This window comes from Cryptomeria japonica, chromosome 3, assembly GCF_030272615.1.
Source record: "Cryptomeria japonica chromosome 3, Sugi_1.0, whole genome shotgun sequence".
In the NCBI taxonomy this organism is placed as follows: Eukaryota; Viridiplantae; Streptophyta; class Pinopsida; order Cupressales; family Cupressaceae; genus Cryptomeria; species Cryptomeria japonica.
Window position 1 is genome coordinate 368,945,145 of NC_081407.1, and position 17,851 is coordinate 368,962,995.

Consider the following 17,851-nt stretch of genomic DNA (forward strand, 5'->3'; position numbering starts at 1 on the left):
TGTATGATGAAACCCTTGAGTCAAAAGGATGGTTAAGTTAGAGGAAAGTCTCTAACCAAAGGTCAAAGGTGAGTTAACCATAAATGGTTATGTAAGAGCCTTTATTGGTTTGGAAGACTTTAGATGTTAACCATTTAAAGACACAAAACCTTTAATGGTTATTGAAGACTTTGGAGGTTTTTGAGAAGTGACTTCCTTTTACTTAGGAATGTGACAATGATTAGGAGATGAATTAGGCTAAATTGGAAGCGATTAAAAGAATCTAGAAGGGGTTTACAGGCAAGTGGGAGATGTAGGAAAATGCAAGTGGATGAGGGAAAATGATTTTAATTAAAATAAAATTACTTTATTTCAACCAAAATAGATGCAACTTGCATAAATATAGGTGAGAGGATTTATAAATAAATTAGATTTATTTATTTGCAAGGATCAATTTAATTAAATGGAAATTTAATTAAAAAGGGAGTAAGGGGATTTAATTAAATAGTGATTTATTTAATTAAAGACTAGAAAAGATTTATGTGAATTTAATTAAATAAATTGAGTAATTTAATTAATCAAATAGATGAATGCGAAGAAATTAATAAAATAGAATATAATTAATAAGGAAATATGATTAAAATAAATAAATATTTATTTAAGAAGGTGGTCAGATTTATGCATCTACAATATCTATGATAATACAAGTTTTTCACTTTTGAAAGTAATTAAAAATCTTTATTTGTAGGATTTTAATAGATTGTTCATTTAATATTAATTCTTTTTGGATAAAAGATTTTATATTATCGATAAAGAATTTTTAACTATTCAATATGAAAGCATTTATCATAATGAGATCTCTTCAAGTAAAAGCATTTGTCAGGATTTATTTGGTACCATTTCACTTCACCAACGAACTAAAAACCCCCCACAAAAAAATTACTTCCATTTATAGCAGACATCCCATCAAAATTGTTCTTTCATTTATACCACCCTTTCCTTTGGAGGGAAGACCGCCTAAGTTTAGCTTTTATTAGAAGCGAGTGGGGACTATTCTGCAACAACAAATATCACGCTGCACTCGTTCCGTTCCTTGAACGCATCAAAATACGCATTTGCAACAAGTACGCATCAATAGATTTCCCCTTCCCAAAGCAACCTATTCGTAGCCAACAATCCAAACATCTCGAATTTAGACTCTTTTGATCACTATATAATCAAGAGCAGTGGACATGAATTGTCAACCGATACAGTGAAACAAAAATAAGGTAATCGAGTTGAAAGCCTGATTGAGTGCAGGAATGCCCAAATTTCTACAATAGCATTCAGCAAAGTAAATCTCGATTCCACTATGCACAAAAGTTTAAGTTCCTTTCCGGCCATAGATAACACGGCCGCACCCAACCCTCCGCCTTTCTTTGCCCAAAACCTCCTGAGGCGTCCCTTACCCACCAATGCCGCCTGGCAAAATTTCGTTCTAAAGAAGGGCAACCAACCAGAATATTTTCACCCTTACCTTGTCCAATCTGAAAATGGTGCACTCACGGTCTGTTATCCTGCCCGGGTCGTCCACCCGGCCTTCATATTCCAAGCTTTCGTGGCCAATCTCAGCATCTCGTGTGCGCCCTCGGGCGCTCACACGCTGACCAGCTTCGACGACCTCAGTCTAACTCTGGAGCTCCCGGGTCCTCTCAGGGTTCCTCTCGTGCGAGGAAGCCCTTACATCACTTGCATTGTCGAGGGCGGAGACCTCAAATTTTCCACTATACACGCTGTCTTGAATGTCTCTTCCTCCAATGACTCCACCAAGCACAAGATCCAGTTTAACAATGGGCAAACATGGCTTGTTTATAGCTCTGCTCTGTTGAAGCTCAATTCTGACCTTTCTGTCTCGGGGAGCTTCCAAGGTGTACTCAGATTGGCCTTGCTTTCCGACAAGTTTGATCAGGTTACAGATGAAAAAGAGCAGATTTTGGACCGCTTTAGTACTTGCTATCCAATCTCTGCTCAGGTCGACCTCGCTGCCCCCTTCAGGCAAGGCATTTTTTACTTTTGTTTTGTTTTATTCCACTCTTGAATATTTTAAAGAGAAAATCCAGCTGATTTTTGAATGCATTTTTCCATACTCATTAAGTTTTGATATAAAATGTTGTTAAATTTGTTAGTTCTTTAAAGCTTATGTGGATTAGATTTTCCAAATTTCCAGATATATGCACTTGTAAGATATAATTTTTTGAAAACTACTATGTTATTTGCCTATTTTATTCCTTACATATTTTCCAGTCTACCTTTCTTTTGAACTTTTCATCAATGTTTACAGGTTAGATGACTGTTCCATGAATCAGCACAGAGAAAAAAGGATGCTGACACACCCATTATAGGGATTTCAAATATGATAACAATAACATTCAATGTCCTCTAGAACTTTTTCAAATATGATAGTAATAATAACCTTTAATGTTCTCTAGACCTATTTCAAACATAACGATGAGAACAATATGATTGCTTTTGCCACAGTTTGGGAAGACTTTTCAAATCTGCAACAATTAAGAAGTAAAATACTTGGAGCTGGCAAACTACTCCTCCATTCCTCATTTTAACACCTATCTTTGTGTTCTTGTAGCATCCCCAATATACAGAAAAGGATTTGCAGCATAAAGAATTGAATTCTATTGATTTTGGTCAATTTTAGCCTAAATTTGATAAGTTTAATTTGCTGTACGTGGCTGAGTTAAAGACTAAAATTGCCCTGCTGCGTCTGGACGAAGTCAAGAATCACTGTGGTGCTTTAAGTTGTAAACTTTAATGATCAATTCAACAAGCTTTGTTTGATTGCTGTGGCTTGAAAGTGTGTATACCAGTTTATGATTGCAAATGCCTGTCCAATATCCTTTACAGAAGACACGTTAATATAGAATTTGCTCCCTAAAAAATTAGCCTATAATGCACATACTACTTTTCTTTATGAATGGAATAATTGGCTTATTGTTTCACAGTTCTAACAAATCTTCCATTATTTAAAATATTGTCTTCAGGATTTGTTATAAGTGGGAGAAGAAAGGGTGGGGGGATCTGCTTATGCTTTCTCACTCTGTACACAGACACATAATGACAGTCCCAGCAGACGATAGTGTTATCCCCGAGTTCATCTATAGAAGCATGGATGGGGACCTGGTGGGTATAGTTGGGGATTCATGGGTTTTAGAGGAGACACACATACCCATAAACTGGCATTCAATCGAAGGATTTGAGAGCCGCAAAGGAAAGAAAGCAGTTGTCTCTGCTCTGGAGCACGATGTTGCGGACCTTAATCCGATCGGTACCACATCTACTTATTTCTATGGGAAGGCGATCGCCAGAGCTGCCAGGTTGGCTTTGATAGCAGAGGAAGCAAATTGTCATAGCCTGATCCCTCGTATAAGAGAATTTTTGGAGCAATCCATAACACCCTGGCTGGATGGGACTTTTGTAGGGAATGGATTTGTGTATGATAAAAAGTGGGGTGGGTTGATAAGCAAAAATGGTGCCCAGGATTCGGGTGCTGATTTTGGATTAGGAGTGTATAATGATCATCACTACCATTTTGGGTACTTTTGCTATGCGATTGCAGTGCTTGCCAAGCTTGATCAAAACTGGGCTAGGTCATTTAAGCCCCAGGTGTATTCTATTGTTAAGGATTTCATGACCGTGAATCCTGAAGAAGGGGTGTTGTACACTCGTCTGAGAAATTTTGATCTGTGGAAGCTGCATTCTTGGGCTGGCGGGCTTACAGAATTTGCAGATGGGAGAAACCAGGAGAGCACCAGTGAGGCCTTGAATGCATACTATTCTGCAGCACTATTAGGTTTGGTTTATGAAGACACCAACTTGATTGGGATTGGATCTACCTTGGCTGCATTGGAAATGAGGTCTGCTGTGGCCTGGTGGCATGTTCCTTTGAATAGCACTGTTTATGAGTCCGAATTTGTGCAGGAGAACCGCATTATGGGTGTCTTATGGGCAAATAAGAGGGACAGTGGCCTGTGGTTTGCTCCTGCTGAATGGAGAGAATGCAGATTAGGTATTCAGTTGCTACCCATTCTACCCATTACTGAACTTTTGTTCGCTGATGTGGGGTTTGTTAAGCAGTTGGTAGAATGGACTGTTCCTGCATTGAGCAGGGAGGGTGTTGGAGAGGGATGGAAGGGATTTGTATATGCATTAGAAAGTATGTATGACAAAGACAGTGCTCTGCAGAAGGTAAAGGCTCTGAAGGGGTATGACGATGGCAATTCACTGACAAATTTATTGTGGTGGATATATACAAGAGGTACTGATGATTGTGATTATTCATGTTGCTGTTAAATGAAGAAATCAAATAGAAATTGTTCTTTGTTTTTATTTTATTTTTCCACAAACCCCCTTTTATTAGGTACTAGTTATTTGGTTGTCACCTAACATCATTTATGTCTAAAATGCAAGTTACCTTAATAATCTTGATATAGGATTTGCCTTTATTTTGTTTGCTTTTTATATTTCCACACATATTCAGCATGCTTACGTAGAAAAGATGACTTTCAACTGATTCTACTTTATTATGCTTCATTTGCTTTTATTCTTAAAAGAACGTCAGGATCAGTTGTAAATCTCTTTTTACCTAGAATCATGTAATTTAGGTGTCATGCTTCTTTGTTCCACGTACTTTCACTTAATCCTGCCACATCTGCATGTCTTTGCTCTCTGTCTTATGCTGAATAGTCTTAAGAAGGATTTTGTATCTTCTATTCGCGAATCATAAGTTCTTACATTTGGGATAAGGTTTGTTTTTAAAAAATATGTAGCAAAGAATATTTCTTTCAGAAGTGCTAAAATGACAAACATCCAGAATGGATTGTAAAGTAACTTGGTAAATAGAATAATAAATACTTGAAAAACCATATGTCATTTGGTTTTATTAATAATAATGAAGTCCTTTCTCAAGCAAGCCAGCACATTTTGAAAAAAGGCCCAAAGAAGAAAACTTTTGAAGTATCAATTATTGCATGATTTGTCACAATCTGTGCTCCACAGGGATGAATCTCCTGCCTTGGTACCCCTGTTCCCATCCTTGAAATGTTTCGGGGAGTCGGGGACTTGGGGACTTGGGGTTCCCTTGCCTAAGACAGCCCCTTATACTAGCAGTTACAAAGAAATGAGTTCTGATTTTGATACTGACCTACCAATTGCATCTGCTGATTAGGGATCAGACATATATTTTCTATGCTTTTGTCATTTTATAGTTGAAACTTGAAGTCTTTGGGCATTTGTTATAATTCTTGTATAATATGTAAAAGCATTTGAATTTTGTTAATTTGTTTGTCAATCCTCACGTGAAATCTCAATTCAATTCTATTGTTATGTATTAAGCTTCTACAATGTCTATGATGAATGCTTTAACAATGTTATTAATGAATATTTGTATTTTTTTCTATATTTTTAAAAATTTCTCTACTTTTTAATAGTTGTCCGCTGCCATCCCCTACAAAATGGCCCAAAATAGCCCCATACTGGAAACACATCTAGCCATCCCCGTCACCGTCCCCGAAACTTGGTGGAGCTTAGCTCACAATTTGTTTCATACAGGTTTATACTAGAAGATGCTATTGCAACCAAACTTCATCGCAATCTGAGAATCCAAATAAGTAAAGAAGAATAAATTAGATGCTTGAAAAGATTTCAGGAAGGAAAATGTAAATTTGCCATTTAGAGAACCCGGAAGGCTGAATTAGGCATCTCTAATTATTTGATCTTTTTATATGTTATTGATAATAGTTTTGGATCTTGGTATACCTTTGGGATCAAAGGCAACATGATTAACATCGTAGTAGCAAGACTTGAGACTTGGCCAAAAAACATAGTTATTGAAAACTTTTTGAGCTCCAAATGAGGGATTTTTCCTTTGGTTTTGAGGTGTCTGAAACTCATACTCAGATACGGAGATCCTTGGCAAAACTTGGTGTCTTGTGAAAACTCAGAGTCTAGGGTAGAGTTGATCCATTTCAACTTGTTTGGGATTTGCTTGCCACTTGGATTTTATAAATACTTGGAGAGTGTGGTCACCATGATTACCTTAAGTCCATAACATGTGGACTGTCAGTGGCTGCATCCTGAATAATTGTAAAAATAATGACCTTTCTGCACTTTGGAATATCTCTGGAAATCTATATTTAAAAAGTTTAAAAACATGTTTTAACTGTCAGAAGATATCTCTCTCTTTACATTCTACAAATAACAATTCCTTTCAAGAAAACACGCCTCCCAAATTGTTTCTAATCCAGTAAGGTCATAACAGACTTCATTCAAAATGTTTGTAGATTTTCAAGGACACACTATCCTTTTGTAACATTTGATGTTCTTAAAGATAAAACTAGCATTTATGCAAACAATAATTTATCCTCCCATTTCAACCAACATTAAATTGATGTTCATATCTACGTACATATGTAGATGATAATGTGGAAGTCTTTAACAAAAGATTAGAAAATGATTTCATTTCAACCAATATTAAATTAATGTTATATCTACATACATTTTGAGAGGATAATGTTGAAGTTCTTTAATAAAAGAGTGGAGAATTTTTTTTTTTGCTGTTCCATAGATTTTGAAATTTCAATGTTATGGAACTTTTAAGGTGAGTGAGTTCTTTTTGGTTTGAGGAGCTTTTGACCCAGTTCTGTATGTGGTAAAAAGGTCCTTCCTACAAGTCATTCTGTTTCCACGTGGAGTTGTATCATTGCTTTTTGCAATATGGTGTATTGGCAACTCCGAGTTCTAGGTTGCATGCCAGAGGAGCCGGCCTACAGTAGAACACCATTGCATCTAGTGTGGATTCTCATTTGCTGTAAGGTAGGATCGTGAATTGCACATGTTGGACTTTGTCATCGTTTCTTATTATCGAGTAGGAAAAAGAGTAACTGTGTTGGAGTCGTTGGCTTAATCCACAGTTCACAAAGCCAACCCTCATCTTAATAATTGGTCATTCATCTTCATAGTTTTATTTCTATCATAGGCCCTATCCTTCCCTAGACTATTATATCGTTGGCTTTGTTGCACACTTTCATATAGTTAACTCAGAAAGAAAAGTTAAGTTAGAGCAGTTATAAACATCTAGTTGCTTTGTATCAATAAATCTAGCCCAAACCCATAGAAAGACTGATGGTAAAATAGAGAAAGTTTCCATCTAAGGGTTTGGGTTAGATTTAATGATAAGAAAGTTCCTATAAGTAGCAGGAGGTGGACTTTTTGCCAGGTCAATTGTTTTTTTCTCTACATATCAGCTTTGAGTTGCACCTTGTTCAGAGAGGAGTACCCAACAACTATTTTTCTTCTTAGAATCCTATATGAAGTTCATAAAATCGATGTTTCCCTTTTCTTACAAGGAGAGAAAAATAGAAGCAATATAGAATTGGCTGAATGATTAGAAAGCCCAACAAGTATTTTCTTCTTAGAATCCTATATGAAGTTCATAAAATCGATGTTTCCCTTTTCTTACAAGGAGAAAAAATAGGAGCAATATAGAATTGGCTGAATGATTAGAAAGCTACAAGTTACCTTGTTTTCCTGTGCAATTTCTGTCTCCTTTAATTATTGTCTATTTTTGCCTTCTTGTGCCATACTTCATCCTTCTCTTCATTTTATATTCACAGGCATTCTTTTATATTGTGTCAATGTGTTGTGTTGTCTTCTAATCTCTTACACCTTTTTTAATGCATGACGCTTTCTGTACTAACAATTTCTATTATGGTGAGATGCTGCTTCTTGCTATATGCTTGGTGATTTTAACCTTTTCGAACTTCCATGATACATTTTGTTCATCCAAGATATTTTGATGGGCATGGTGTAGGGTGGATTACAATTTGGTTTATGGTGCTCTGTAAATATGCCTTTTTCCCATCATGTCATCTTTTATGACCCGAATCCTATTCATTTGTGAAGATATTTCTTCTTCGTGACCAGTTGCCAATAATGCACAGGGATAGATTCATATACCTTTCTTATATCTCGTATATTCTCTGTAGTACATTTTAGTGCTCTGTCGTTCATGCTTTCTGATCATTTTGTAAGGTGTTGTCAAATAGGAAATAAACACACAAGGCCAGTTGTTCCTGGAGACTGCCTGCCGGTTCCAGTTCAAGCGGACAGACATTGTGACTTATATAACCTGTTGCTAAGCTTTAAGGAGTCCACCCAGCTTGAGTTGCAGCGTCTAGCTGCAGAGATTCAGGAATTAAAGAAATACTGCCAGTTTCCAGCACAGTAATTCTTAGATGTGATGTAATTTTGTTGAATAATACTTAATAGTCTTAGGTTATCTTTTCTCAAGGCTACTATGGTGAATAGTAATTGCCCCCATAGCTCACACATTTTGTAGAGCTTGGATCACACGCCATACAGGAAAAAAATGTAAAAATCGTCACTAGTTTTGGTATTAATAAAATATTTTTACCAATCGAGAAAAAATGAAGTGAACAGTATAATTTTTGTTTGTGAAATGGTAATTCGGTTAGTTGTTTGGATGGTGTGCATATACAGTGCGGTTCACAGACAGAAAAAATGTCCTGTTAGCCATGTACACTTCTAAACTAGCAGCTTATCTATAGTTGACACGCAGGCCAACCAAAGTTCTCTACTCGTGAATAATTTTATTTGAATGACCCAAGTCCAAAGGTGTAGCTTCATCCAAAAGGAAATGCCATTAACAAGCTATTCATCAATATTTTGAAAATCTAGATCCTGGGCCCATCTATCTCGAATTGTTTGTTTCTAAGATGAACTTGCCTTTTCTACCCCTCTTGATAGTTTTGACTACTCCGTAACTTGACAACCCATCTTGTGCATTAGGCATGAAACATGAATTCTGATTTATTCTGTCAGGTCTAGCTAAATGCAACATCAATCAATTACAGAATGGGCCCACAGGATGTCGCCATGACCTTTTCTTTTTAGTTGCTGTGCTTAACATTATTTTGCATGGAAAAATGCAAACTACCAGAAATACTAATTCCAATATTCTTTTCTTCTATTTGTATCGTACATCTTTTTTTATGCGATCATCCTGCATCATTGACTCACCTGAGTGTGCCGTTACCTTCAATCTACTACGTAGATTGGAATATATCGTTGACCTTGTGAATTAGTTTAAATCTATCGAGGTTAACTATTTGTTTTTGGATGTATAATGTTGCTAATTGGAAGTGTTCATATTTTGATGAAAATTTCCTCTTCCAATTTCATCCACAATGTTATATTGTAATCATAGGTGGGTGCTTCTGTAAACCTTTCCAACAAAGACGGAAAATCTATGAGATTCTCAACAGCCAGTTTGACTTGTAGGTGTTGAATCTGTTATCTTCATGAAATGACAGTACTTGCCAAGGTTTTTACTACCAAACCTTTACGCCCATGATTAGGTCAAATTTTGAAATCCACATGCTTTCCTTTATTGTCAAATATGTGATGGCAGGGAACCCTTATAAAGCCAAGTAGTAATTTCCTAGAGTTCTGTTGTACTGAACCTTGTTGGTAATTATGTAACAAGATTTGCAATAAAAATGCCTATGGCATGCTATAGTTTATACTAGTACTGTATTGATGTTAACTGTGCCAACTGATAATTATAATGTAAATCATACTCATTGCCTAAATAATGATCTAAGTTCTAGTGTTTTAGCATGGTCCCCTACCTGTTAAGTGTAGTTACTTTGCATAGAATTGCCACAAACTTAACAAATTTGATGTTCTTGGTATCTTTTAGCTAAAGACATACACTGATAGGGGTCTTGCAGTTCTGCTAGTGAATGAGACTAGCCACAAACTGATTCATGTTTGAGATTGAAATTAATGAAGTTCCATGCAACAAGCACAATTTTATCCGCTGATAGTGAATTCTAGAATGTTTTATTAGGAGGTCTGTGTCTGGAACTCAAAGGACGATACCATATATTAGCCATGATAAGCAGTATATTGGAACCCAAAGATCCTTGATGCAGAAGTAATATTAAAAGATGACATTTTCCTCGAGTCAAAACTTGAATTTCATGCTCTTTGAAAATAAAGTTAAAAGTATATATAAATGTGATATGTGGTGAGGGGTCCATTGCACCTCAACTGAGAGGTTATAGGGGGTTCACTTTATCAAAGAGCTATCACCCTCTAAAAAGAGCTAAGCTCCGGGTCACTGGGCTAACCTGTCAATTCCTCTTGATTGAAAAAATGTGTTAAAAAGAAGCTCTTGATTGAACAAATGTGTTAAAAAGAAGCTATTTTCATGAATATGTTCCCTTAAATGACACTACAAACAATCTAAAATTACTGATGAAAAATTCATGATACCATATACACAAATGAAATCTGCTTGATGAAAATAAAACTTAAACTAGGTGTACAGATGGAATCTTCCTGGTGAACAATAAAACTGAGACTGGTGAAGTGGTAGGTATACCATTTAAAGGAAATGCTATCTTGTAATGACTAGCCAATGCACTGTGTTCAAATCCCGTGTCATGAAGAAGGAAATAAAAAGTAACAAATAAAATACATGCCTTGATGGTGATGTCTTTGCTCCTCAGCTTGGCTCAGCTTAGGTACATGCATTGGCATAAGTTTGACCTTTATCTTAAGATGCCCAGCCAGTGGAAATGGAATGGGGTGTGCTGTCAAAGTCATCATTCCCCATTCTTCGCCCCAAACTCGTCTAGTGAAATCCAAAAATGGGTATAAATTGGAAGTATACGTTAAAAAGGGAACCTTCATATGTACAAGATTAAGCTGAAATCTCGTGCAGATACCTTGGTTCCTGAATAATGTGGCACCTTCCCCAAACTTGTTTGGGGAAATCTTAAAAAAAGATTCAAGTGCAAGTGGCTTGGCTTAGGTCCATGCGTTGCCCTAATGTTTGATCCTAATCTTTAGGTATCCCCATAGCCCACGACAAGCTGCCCTCCATATGGAAATAGGATTTGGAACCGTGGTGTGGAACTCATTATTTCATGCCACGTGTCACGATCATTTTAGTGAATTTATAAAACCTGGTTTAAATTGAAAAGTGCATTAAAAAAAGGCTTCATAGGAACAAAAATCTAAAAGATGGATAAATTTTTTGAGCCTCAAGACTGACAAGAACTCACTTATATGCCTGTATTGGGTATGTATGAATCTCTCAGAGTCTAGATGCACATGCACACATATCAGTTCTAGATGAATAATGTGAGCTGTGGAATATATCTATAATGGATACCAATGAAATTCAAATATGATTTTTACAGTAAATGTAATTTTATATTCCTGTTTCGGAATAGAAACCGATGAAATAATTTTATTGCAAAGTAGTTGATAAATAAATAGAATTAAAAATTATGTATCATAGCTAAAATAATATAATTAACAATTTTGAATTTGATTTGGTAGTTAATCTCATCATGAATGTATCTTAGAGGGCGTGTTAGCATTAAAATACACTACTCGATAGAAATTGGAAGTTTCCATTTGAAAGGACAAGTGGTTGAAAATCTCATTAGTCACAAGTAGGTTCTGATTTTGAATGATAACTTATGTAGTATTCTCACTAATGTTTCCTTTTAGAAATAAATACAATCCAAGCTTATCCAATATTCTCATTAATGTTTCTTTGTGTAAATAAATACAATCCACATTGCAAAGTAATAGATAAATAATTATAATTATAATTAAATTACTCTTGTACATGACAATGTACATGCACTCCAAGCTCTTGGGAATGAATCTACAGGTTTATATTGTTAACTATTTTGAGCTTCTTTAGTGAATGTTCACTCATTCAATTTTTTAGAAATAAATGGACTTGATTAATTACAACTTTTAACTAGGGGATGAAGTGTAAAATTGCTATTGCTATTTGACCATTGAAAAGTGTAATTATTAAGTAGGGTGTGGAGATATGGAATACCTTTTGCACAATTTTCTTTAACATAAACTACGATATTTGTATTGTGATTGATACAATATCATTGAATGACTAGATAAAAGAAATACCCCCAAGAAATACCATTTTAATCTGAAGGCCATAAATTTAAAAACAAAAATTTGATTCATGAATGTTGAACAACATTTAACCTCTTGAAATAATACAACAAATGTGTGCAAGATGACTTCCCATTCTTGATAGGAACATTTAGGAAGTAAGATTAGTGTCTTTGAATGTTGCACATGATCCAAAGGCAATGATGATGCACATAGTGCCTCCAAACAATGTTCAAAGATCTCCAACCCAATGCTATAATGTGATAGATGTCAATAAGATGGATTAGGTACCATATACGATTCAATAATAGGAACCCTGGATGCATGATGATAACTAGAGTGTTGTGAATCTAATATTGCTACAAATGATGTCAACTTGGATGATGACAAAGTTGGATAGGTCAAATCATAATTATGTTCATAACCTATCACAATAGAAGCACACATAAGCAAGAAAAGAGCAAGTTCCAAAGATGAAAATGATTATGCAACTTCATTGAAGCAAACATCAAATAGAAGATGAATATCCTCAATAGTGTCTTCCAAATTGGTGATGCGAGAAAGGATGATATATTTGGTAGAAATGTGTCTCAGTATGGTGGATGTAAAAAGGTGATTGCAATGTCTTGGTACAAAGAATCATTGAAAGCCATGGATATAGCAACTCGAGATTCAAATGTAACAATTGGTGATATGGAAGATGAGATTTTAATGCAAGCCATGAGGTTACATTGTTCATCCCCAAAACATGGTGATGTCTAATAAGATGTTTGAGTGCAACCATATGATGTTTTTGTAGGTGCTTGAACTAGATGATCAAGTAAAGGAATGCCATGATCAAGAAGAAGGTATTTCATTTCATCAAATTTTCAATGAATACAGTCTTCTATTGTATTCTTTTTATTCCCACAATGTTTACATTTAGATTTTCATTAAATAGGGGGATTACTAAGAATACCCAAATGAAATGGATTTAGTGTGAGAGACATGATTTCATGAGCAACAAACTCAAAAGGAAAAAAATTGAAATTTATTCCCTTGAATTAGAGCCCCCCACCCCCCAATTAAATAGTCTTGAAACATAGGTACCCCAGAAAGATGTACAAGATAATTAAAATTTGTGTGAAGATTAGATGTCAAATAAACGGTTTTTAATGCGTGACAATTTTAACATCTCTAGAAAAATGAGCATTCCAAATCTAAAAAATACAAACAAAAATGAATTCCTTGCAAAATTTTGATAGCTAGGGTGAAAGTTTATGTCCTATTGAAATTTGTTTATAATGTGACTTTGGAAGCCAAAAACTCATTAATATTCTCTTTGTTGCCATCCAATGTGGAACTTTAGAACTCAAAAGCCTTGAAATTACACATACCACAAAATAAATTTTGGGTCAAGTAGAAGTTTAGTATACAAGGCTACCAAAAAGTTACTTGTACAAGATAGGATCAACATCCCTACCTGCCATGTCCTTATTTAGCTTCAATCCACAAATGCCATGTCCTTATTTAGCTTCAATCCACAAATAAGTGGAGTATAAAAACCCTTATAATCTTCCATTTGAAATTTCGTCAACAAGTCTAAAGAATAGTCAGCTTGAAAGAGATCAATTCCATCATCTTTCTTCCATACTTATATATTGAGAAAGTAGTAAAAAAACCAGAATATATTATCTAAAATATATCTTTAAAAAAATTAATGTCACTAATTATATATTTGTACTTGTGTAAGAGTATATGAGCTACACACATGAACTTAGACTAGTAAATCTAAAAAGGACCTAAAACTTTGTGTGTCATGTAGCCAAAATGAGTGTGCCAATATATCTATCTAGGTAGGTGAATGTTATGTGAGGCCTCTACTTATTTCTCGAGTCTCCCGATCTTCTAGGGTACATTATTCCAATAACATCTCTTACGGGCTCTAAAATAAAAAATACTACCAAACTATGATATCTCAAAGTTCATGGCACCAAAAAATGTTCCATGTAGACCTATAATTAGATATGGGTTCCCTCTAGATTAACCTCTCTTGTTTTTGCTAACTCATCACAATTTGACCAAACCAATAATGAATGGGTTCTTGCAAAAAGTGTTATTTGAGAGCACTATAAATATGGTAAGAAACATAATTTGTATTTTGTGTGTCATGGGGCTAAACTACTTATGCCAACACATTTGAGTGGGCAAGTGAATGTGAGGGGATGCCTCTATTTTTTTTTGAGTCTCTTGAACATTGCAAGACACTATTCTAATGTTGTATTTTAAGAGCCATAAGAGCAAAAAGAGGCCTAACTATGATGAAGTAGATCCTAGAGCTTGTGATACTTAGGAATGTTTCATCTAAACTTACAAGTGGGGGGTGAATCAGTTGTCACGGATTACCAGAACATTTAGCAATTAAAACTTTAATACCAAAACCCAAAATATTAATATCGGAATGCTTAAACCAAATATCAAAATAGCAGTTAAACCAATTAAGCATAAGCAATAATCAGAAAATAAATACCATCCACATGACACCAAGATTTATACGTGGAAAACTCGGTAAAGAGAAAAACCACGGTGGGAAACCTACCCATAGTCAGATAATACTTTTGCAGTAAGTATGTGAATTACAATTGAGGGGCCTGCACTTGTAGGAAGGCCAACAACCTAGAGCGTACTGCTCATCACAAAAGGAGTCCCACTGACTACATAGAAATCCAGACTACAATCCAGAAGGATGAATGAACTGCAAAGATAACATCTCCTATGCCTGAGTATAGTTTCAGTTAAGCTCAATACCAGAGGACTAAATCCTCTTACATAAACCCAATTTGATCTTCAATGATCAACCAAATCCTCTGCCTGAATGATGTTACATTATTCATACATTACATATCCATATCCCATTCCCTGACCATATGCCGTGATGATCTACAATGAGATCTTACACCATATATATACAAACCCTCGACCATAAACAATTAGGTCGGCTACCAGACAATAAACCAATTACATAATTACAAAACATGTCGGCCTTAGACCAAACAAACAATATCCAACACCTAAGACATCTCGAAAACACATCGAGAGGTCCAATCCACACGTTACATTAAGCTGGTCCATAACCTAGATCAACCGGGACCCAATATAGGTCCACACGCTAAAGCAATGATCTCCATCCGCCAAGTCTCAAACATGATCACCATCAGCATCTTGAAACTCCACCAGAAGCTGCACCAACACCACTTATGCATATCATCAAAGATCTTCAACAAAGCTCTATCGGTGAAACCCTCACCGGAACCACAAACCAAGCTTCCAAGCAATTAGGATAGCATCCGATCACCAGACCGAAACCAACTGAATGAATATGAACATGAGTATCATGAATAAGCCAATTCCATAATTAAATCATACCAGAGCATACCGAATCATGCCAGATCCAAACCAACCAGAAACTACTCAACCTACCAGGACTAGAAGGGTGTCGGTAAAGCATCCAAAACAACTAGTGTTGACATCAATGCAACACATAATCAATTCCTCCAAATGGCCAACAAAGCATCTATGTAATAATTAAGCCAAGGATAGTACTGTTTGCAAATTTTATGATTATTATGATTATTGAAACTAATGAACCATGTAATGATTAAATTAGGACTACTTCCAAATGGCAAATTTTCTATCCCATATCTTTTAAGAGAATTCATCTAATTAATGTATCCTAGGAGGTATAGAAGCCACATGTTGATGAATGAGACCTCTTCTAGTAGGTGTGGATGATAAACTGAGATAGTTAATTTCATAACATAAAATGCACTTTTCTAAATTGGTCAATGAATTCCCCAACACCACTAACTTGATTCTTTATGCAACAATTGATTGATTTTCATTGCTTGAAAAGCACTTCAAGATTGTGTAATGAATATGTACTATGGCACATACAATTTGTGGACTTGGTCACTTGATACAAAAGTACTACACCAAACTAACACTCTTGGTAATATTTGATGGCTCACCACTATGAGAAAATCTCTTTGAGTTTGAAAGAAATTCTACATTATTTACATAATTGAAGAAATACATGATTCATTCACATGTGTTACTATTTTTTATCATTCATGTATATTGGTGCAATTAGTTTACCCATAAACTTTGTGATCCAAATTGATCTCTCAATACCCTAACACTGGCATTATGCAAAATACAATCCATATTGAGGAGTAAATTATTTTTGAATCCTAAATGAATCCTTAAGCGAACCCTTTTTTTCCACTTCCAATTAATTTTAAACAATGTTGATACTATAGGGATTTTATAAACATCGTATTCTCCCACATATATATGGTAGAGCGTGCAAATTGATATAAAAAATAAAAAAAATTAACAAATAAAAAAGATAATTAGATTTTTTATTTGTATCGGTTTCTTTGTGTTTAAAGAGGTTGCTCCATTTTTAATCTTCACTTTTTTGAGGTTGTTTTGTTTTCATTGTTCAAACTAAAATTATCAAACTTTCAATATTCACAATTTAGGTACTATGTTTACAAAAATTATTCAATTATCAATTACCTGTAGATTTATGAGTAGACTAATCATAAAAATTAATGAATTTGATGAATTATAAAACACTTATAAGCTTAAAAAAAAACATTCAACTAAGATAAAACCAAACATCCATATAATCAAACTTCTATTTTTTCCATAAAAATGTGACTTTCGTTGGAAGCCAAGAACTTCAAGGGACCAAATCAAACAATTGAACTAAACATATTGAATATCTAGTTAGTTTTCTTCATTTTTATATCCTTTATTTTATCTATTCTAACTATTATTGTAACTCTAATTAATGAACATTTAACTCTATCTAAAGACTTAATTGCATGTGGGATATATACACTACGAAATATCTAGCCTTAATTTTATAATATGTGTTCATTTTGAGATTCACATATGTACCTCAAAGTGAAGACAAATCATAATAATGAAGTCTATAGCTATCAACACATCCCTTCTAGAACTTATCATCTCCTCTTCATCATTGTCCAATATTATCAATATTTAAATCACAGGTAAAATAACACATAAATTATCAATTACCAACAACTTTATTCCAACCCTAGTTATATGAATATATGCATTAAATGTTGTATACTTTTCATGTTTAATAATTGGATTTCAAACAATGTGTAAAATGATAAGGGTTACCTCATGTTCCCATGCGGCTACTTAACTCCATTTTCTGCTTAATTTTAAGCAGTTGGAGTGTTCCCATACAAATTTAAAATTGTTGGAAAAGGATAATTTATAATCTTTTGCTATTTAAGTGGAGCAGCTATTATTTAGGAATCGAAAATAAGCTATGGGAAAATAGGGGGGTTGGAAATAAGCAGTCACTGCATATTGCTAAAAATGCCACGTGGCTCCACAAATTTGTTTCCCTCTTTTTTTTAACATTTTATTTCTATTTTTTATTGTGCACAAATTATTACTAATATTATTAATACCAATTTTAAGATTTCCCTTAAAAAATAAACAGAAAAATAAATACTCATGGGGCCACCAGCTCCACAGATATTTCCTAAAAAAGTTGAGCAGCGGTTGCTAGCAAAAATAAGCTAAGCAGCCGCATGGGAACATGCCGTTATGGTTAGAATTGTAGAAGTTCTATGGATTTTTTTTTCCTTTTTGCAGTTTCTAATTTTATAAATGTAATAAAAAGGCTTAGAAATTGTTAACTTTGTCTAGAACCTTAACAAGAGTTTCTATTTTGACTTGTAAATAATTAATATCATAAAATTTTAATACAATTGATGGCTCACAATTTATATTTTCAAGTCACCATTCTAACTTTAAAGTTTATAAATAA

General features: G+C 34.6%; 1 protein-coding gene across 1 annotated transcript; it reads left to right on the forward strand.

Moving 5' to 3' along the window:
• Positions 1–980: 980 nt before the first annotated feature.
• LOC131060477 (ascus wall glucan endo-1,3-beta-D-glucosidase) lies at positions 981–8,457 on the forward strand. The gene is made up of 3 exons (XM_057993721.2): positions 981–2,013; positions 3,015–4,288; positions 8,076–8,457. The coding sequence occupies exons 1-3, from the start codon at positions 1,331–1,333 to the stop codon at positions 8,255–8,257; spliced, it is 2,139 nt and encodes a 712-aa protein (XP_057849704.1). The 5' UTR covers positions 981–1,330; the 3' UTR covers positions 8,258–8,457.
• Positions 8,458–17,851: the final 9,394 nt, after the last annotated feature.

Excerpts from the sequence above, each read along its gene's own strand:
- LOC131060477 (XM_057993721.2), top strand. The coding sequence starts at position 1,331 with ATGCACAAAAGTTTAAGTTCCTTTCCGGCCATAGATAACACGGCCGCA. Across the intron at positions 2,014-3,014 it reads GACCTCGCTGCCCCCTTCAG|GATTTGTTATAAGTGGGAGA; the intron begins GCAAGGCATTTT and ends TATTGTCTTCAG. Across the intron at positions 4,289-8,075 it reads GTGGTGGATATATACAAGAG|GAAATAAACACACAAGGCCA; the intron begins GTACTGATGATT and ends GTTGTCAAATAG.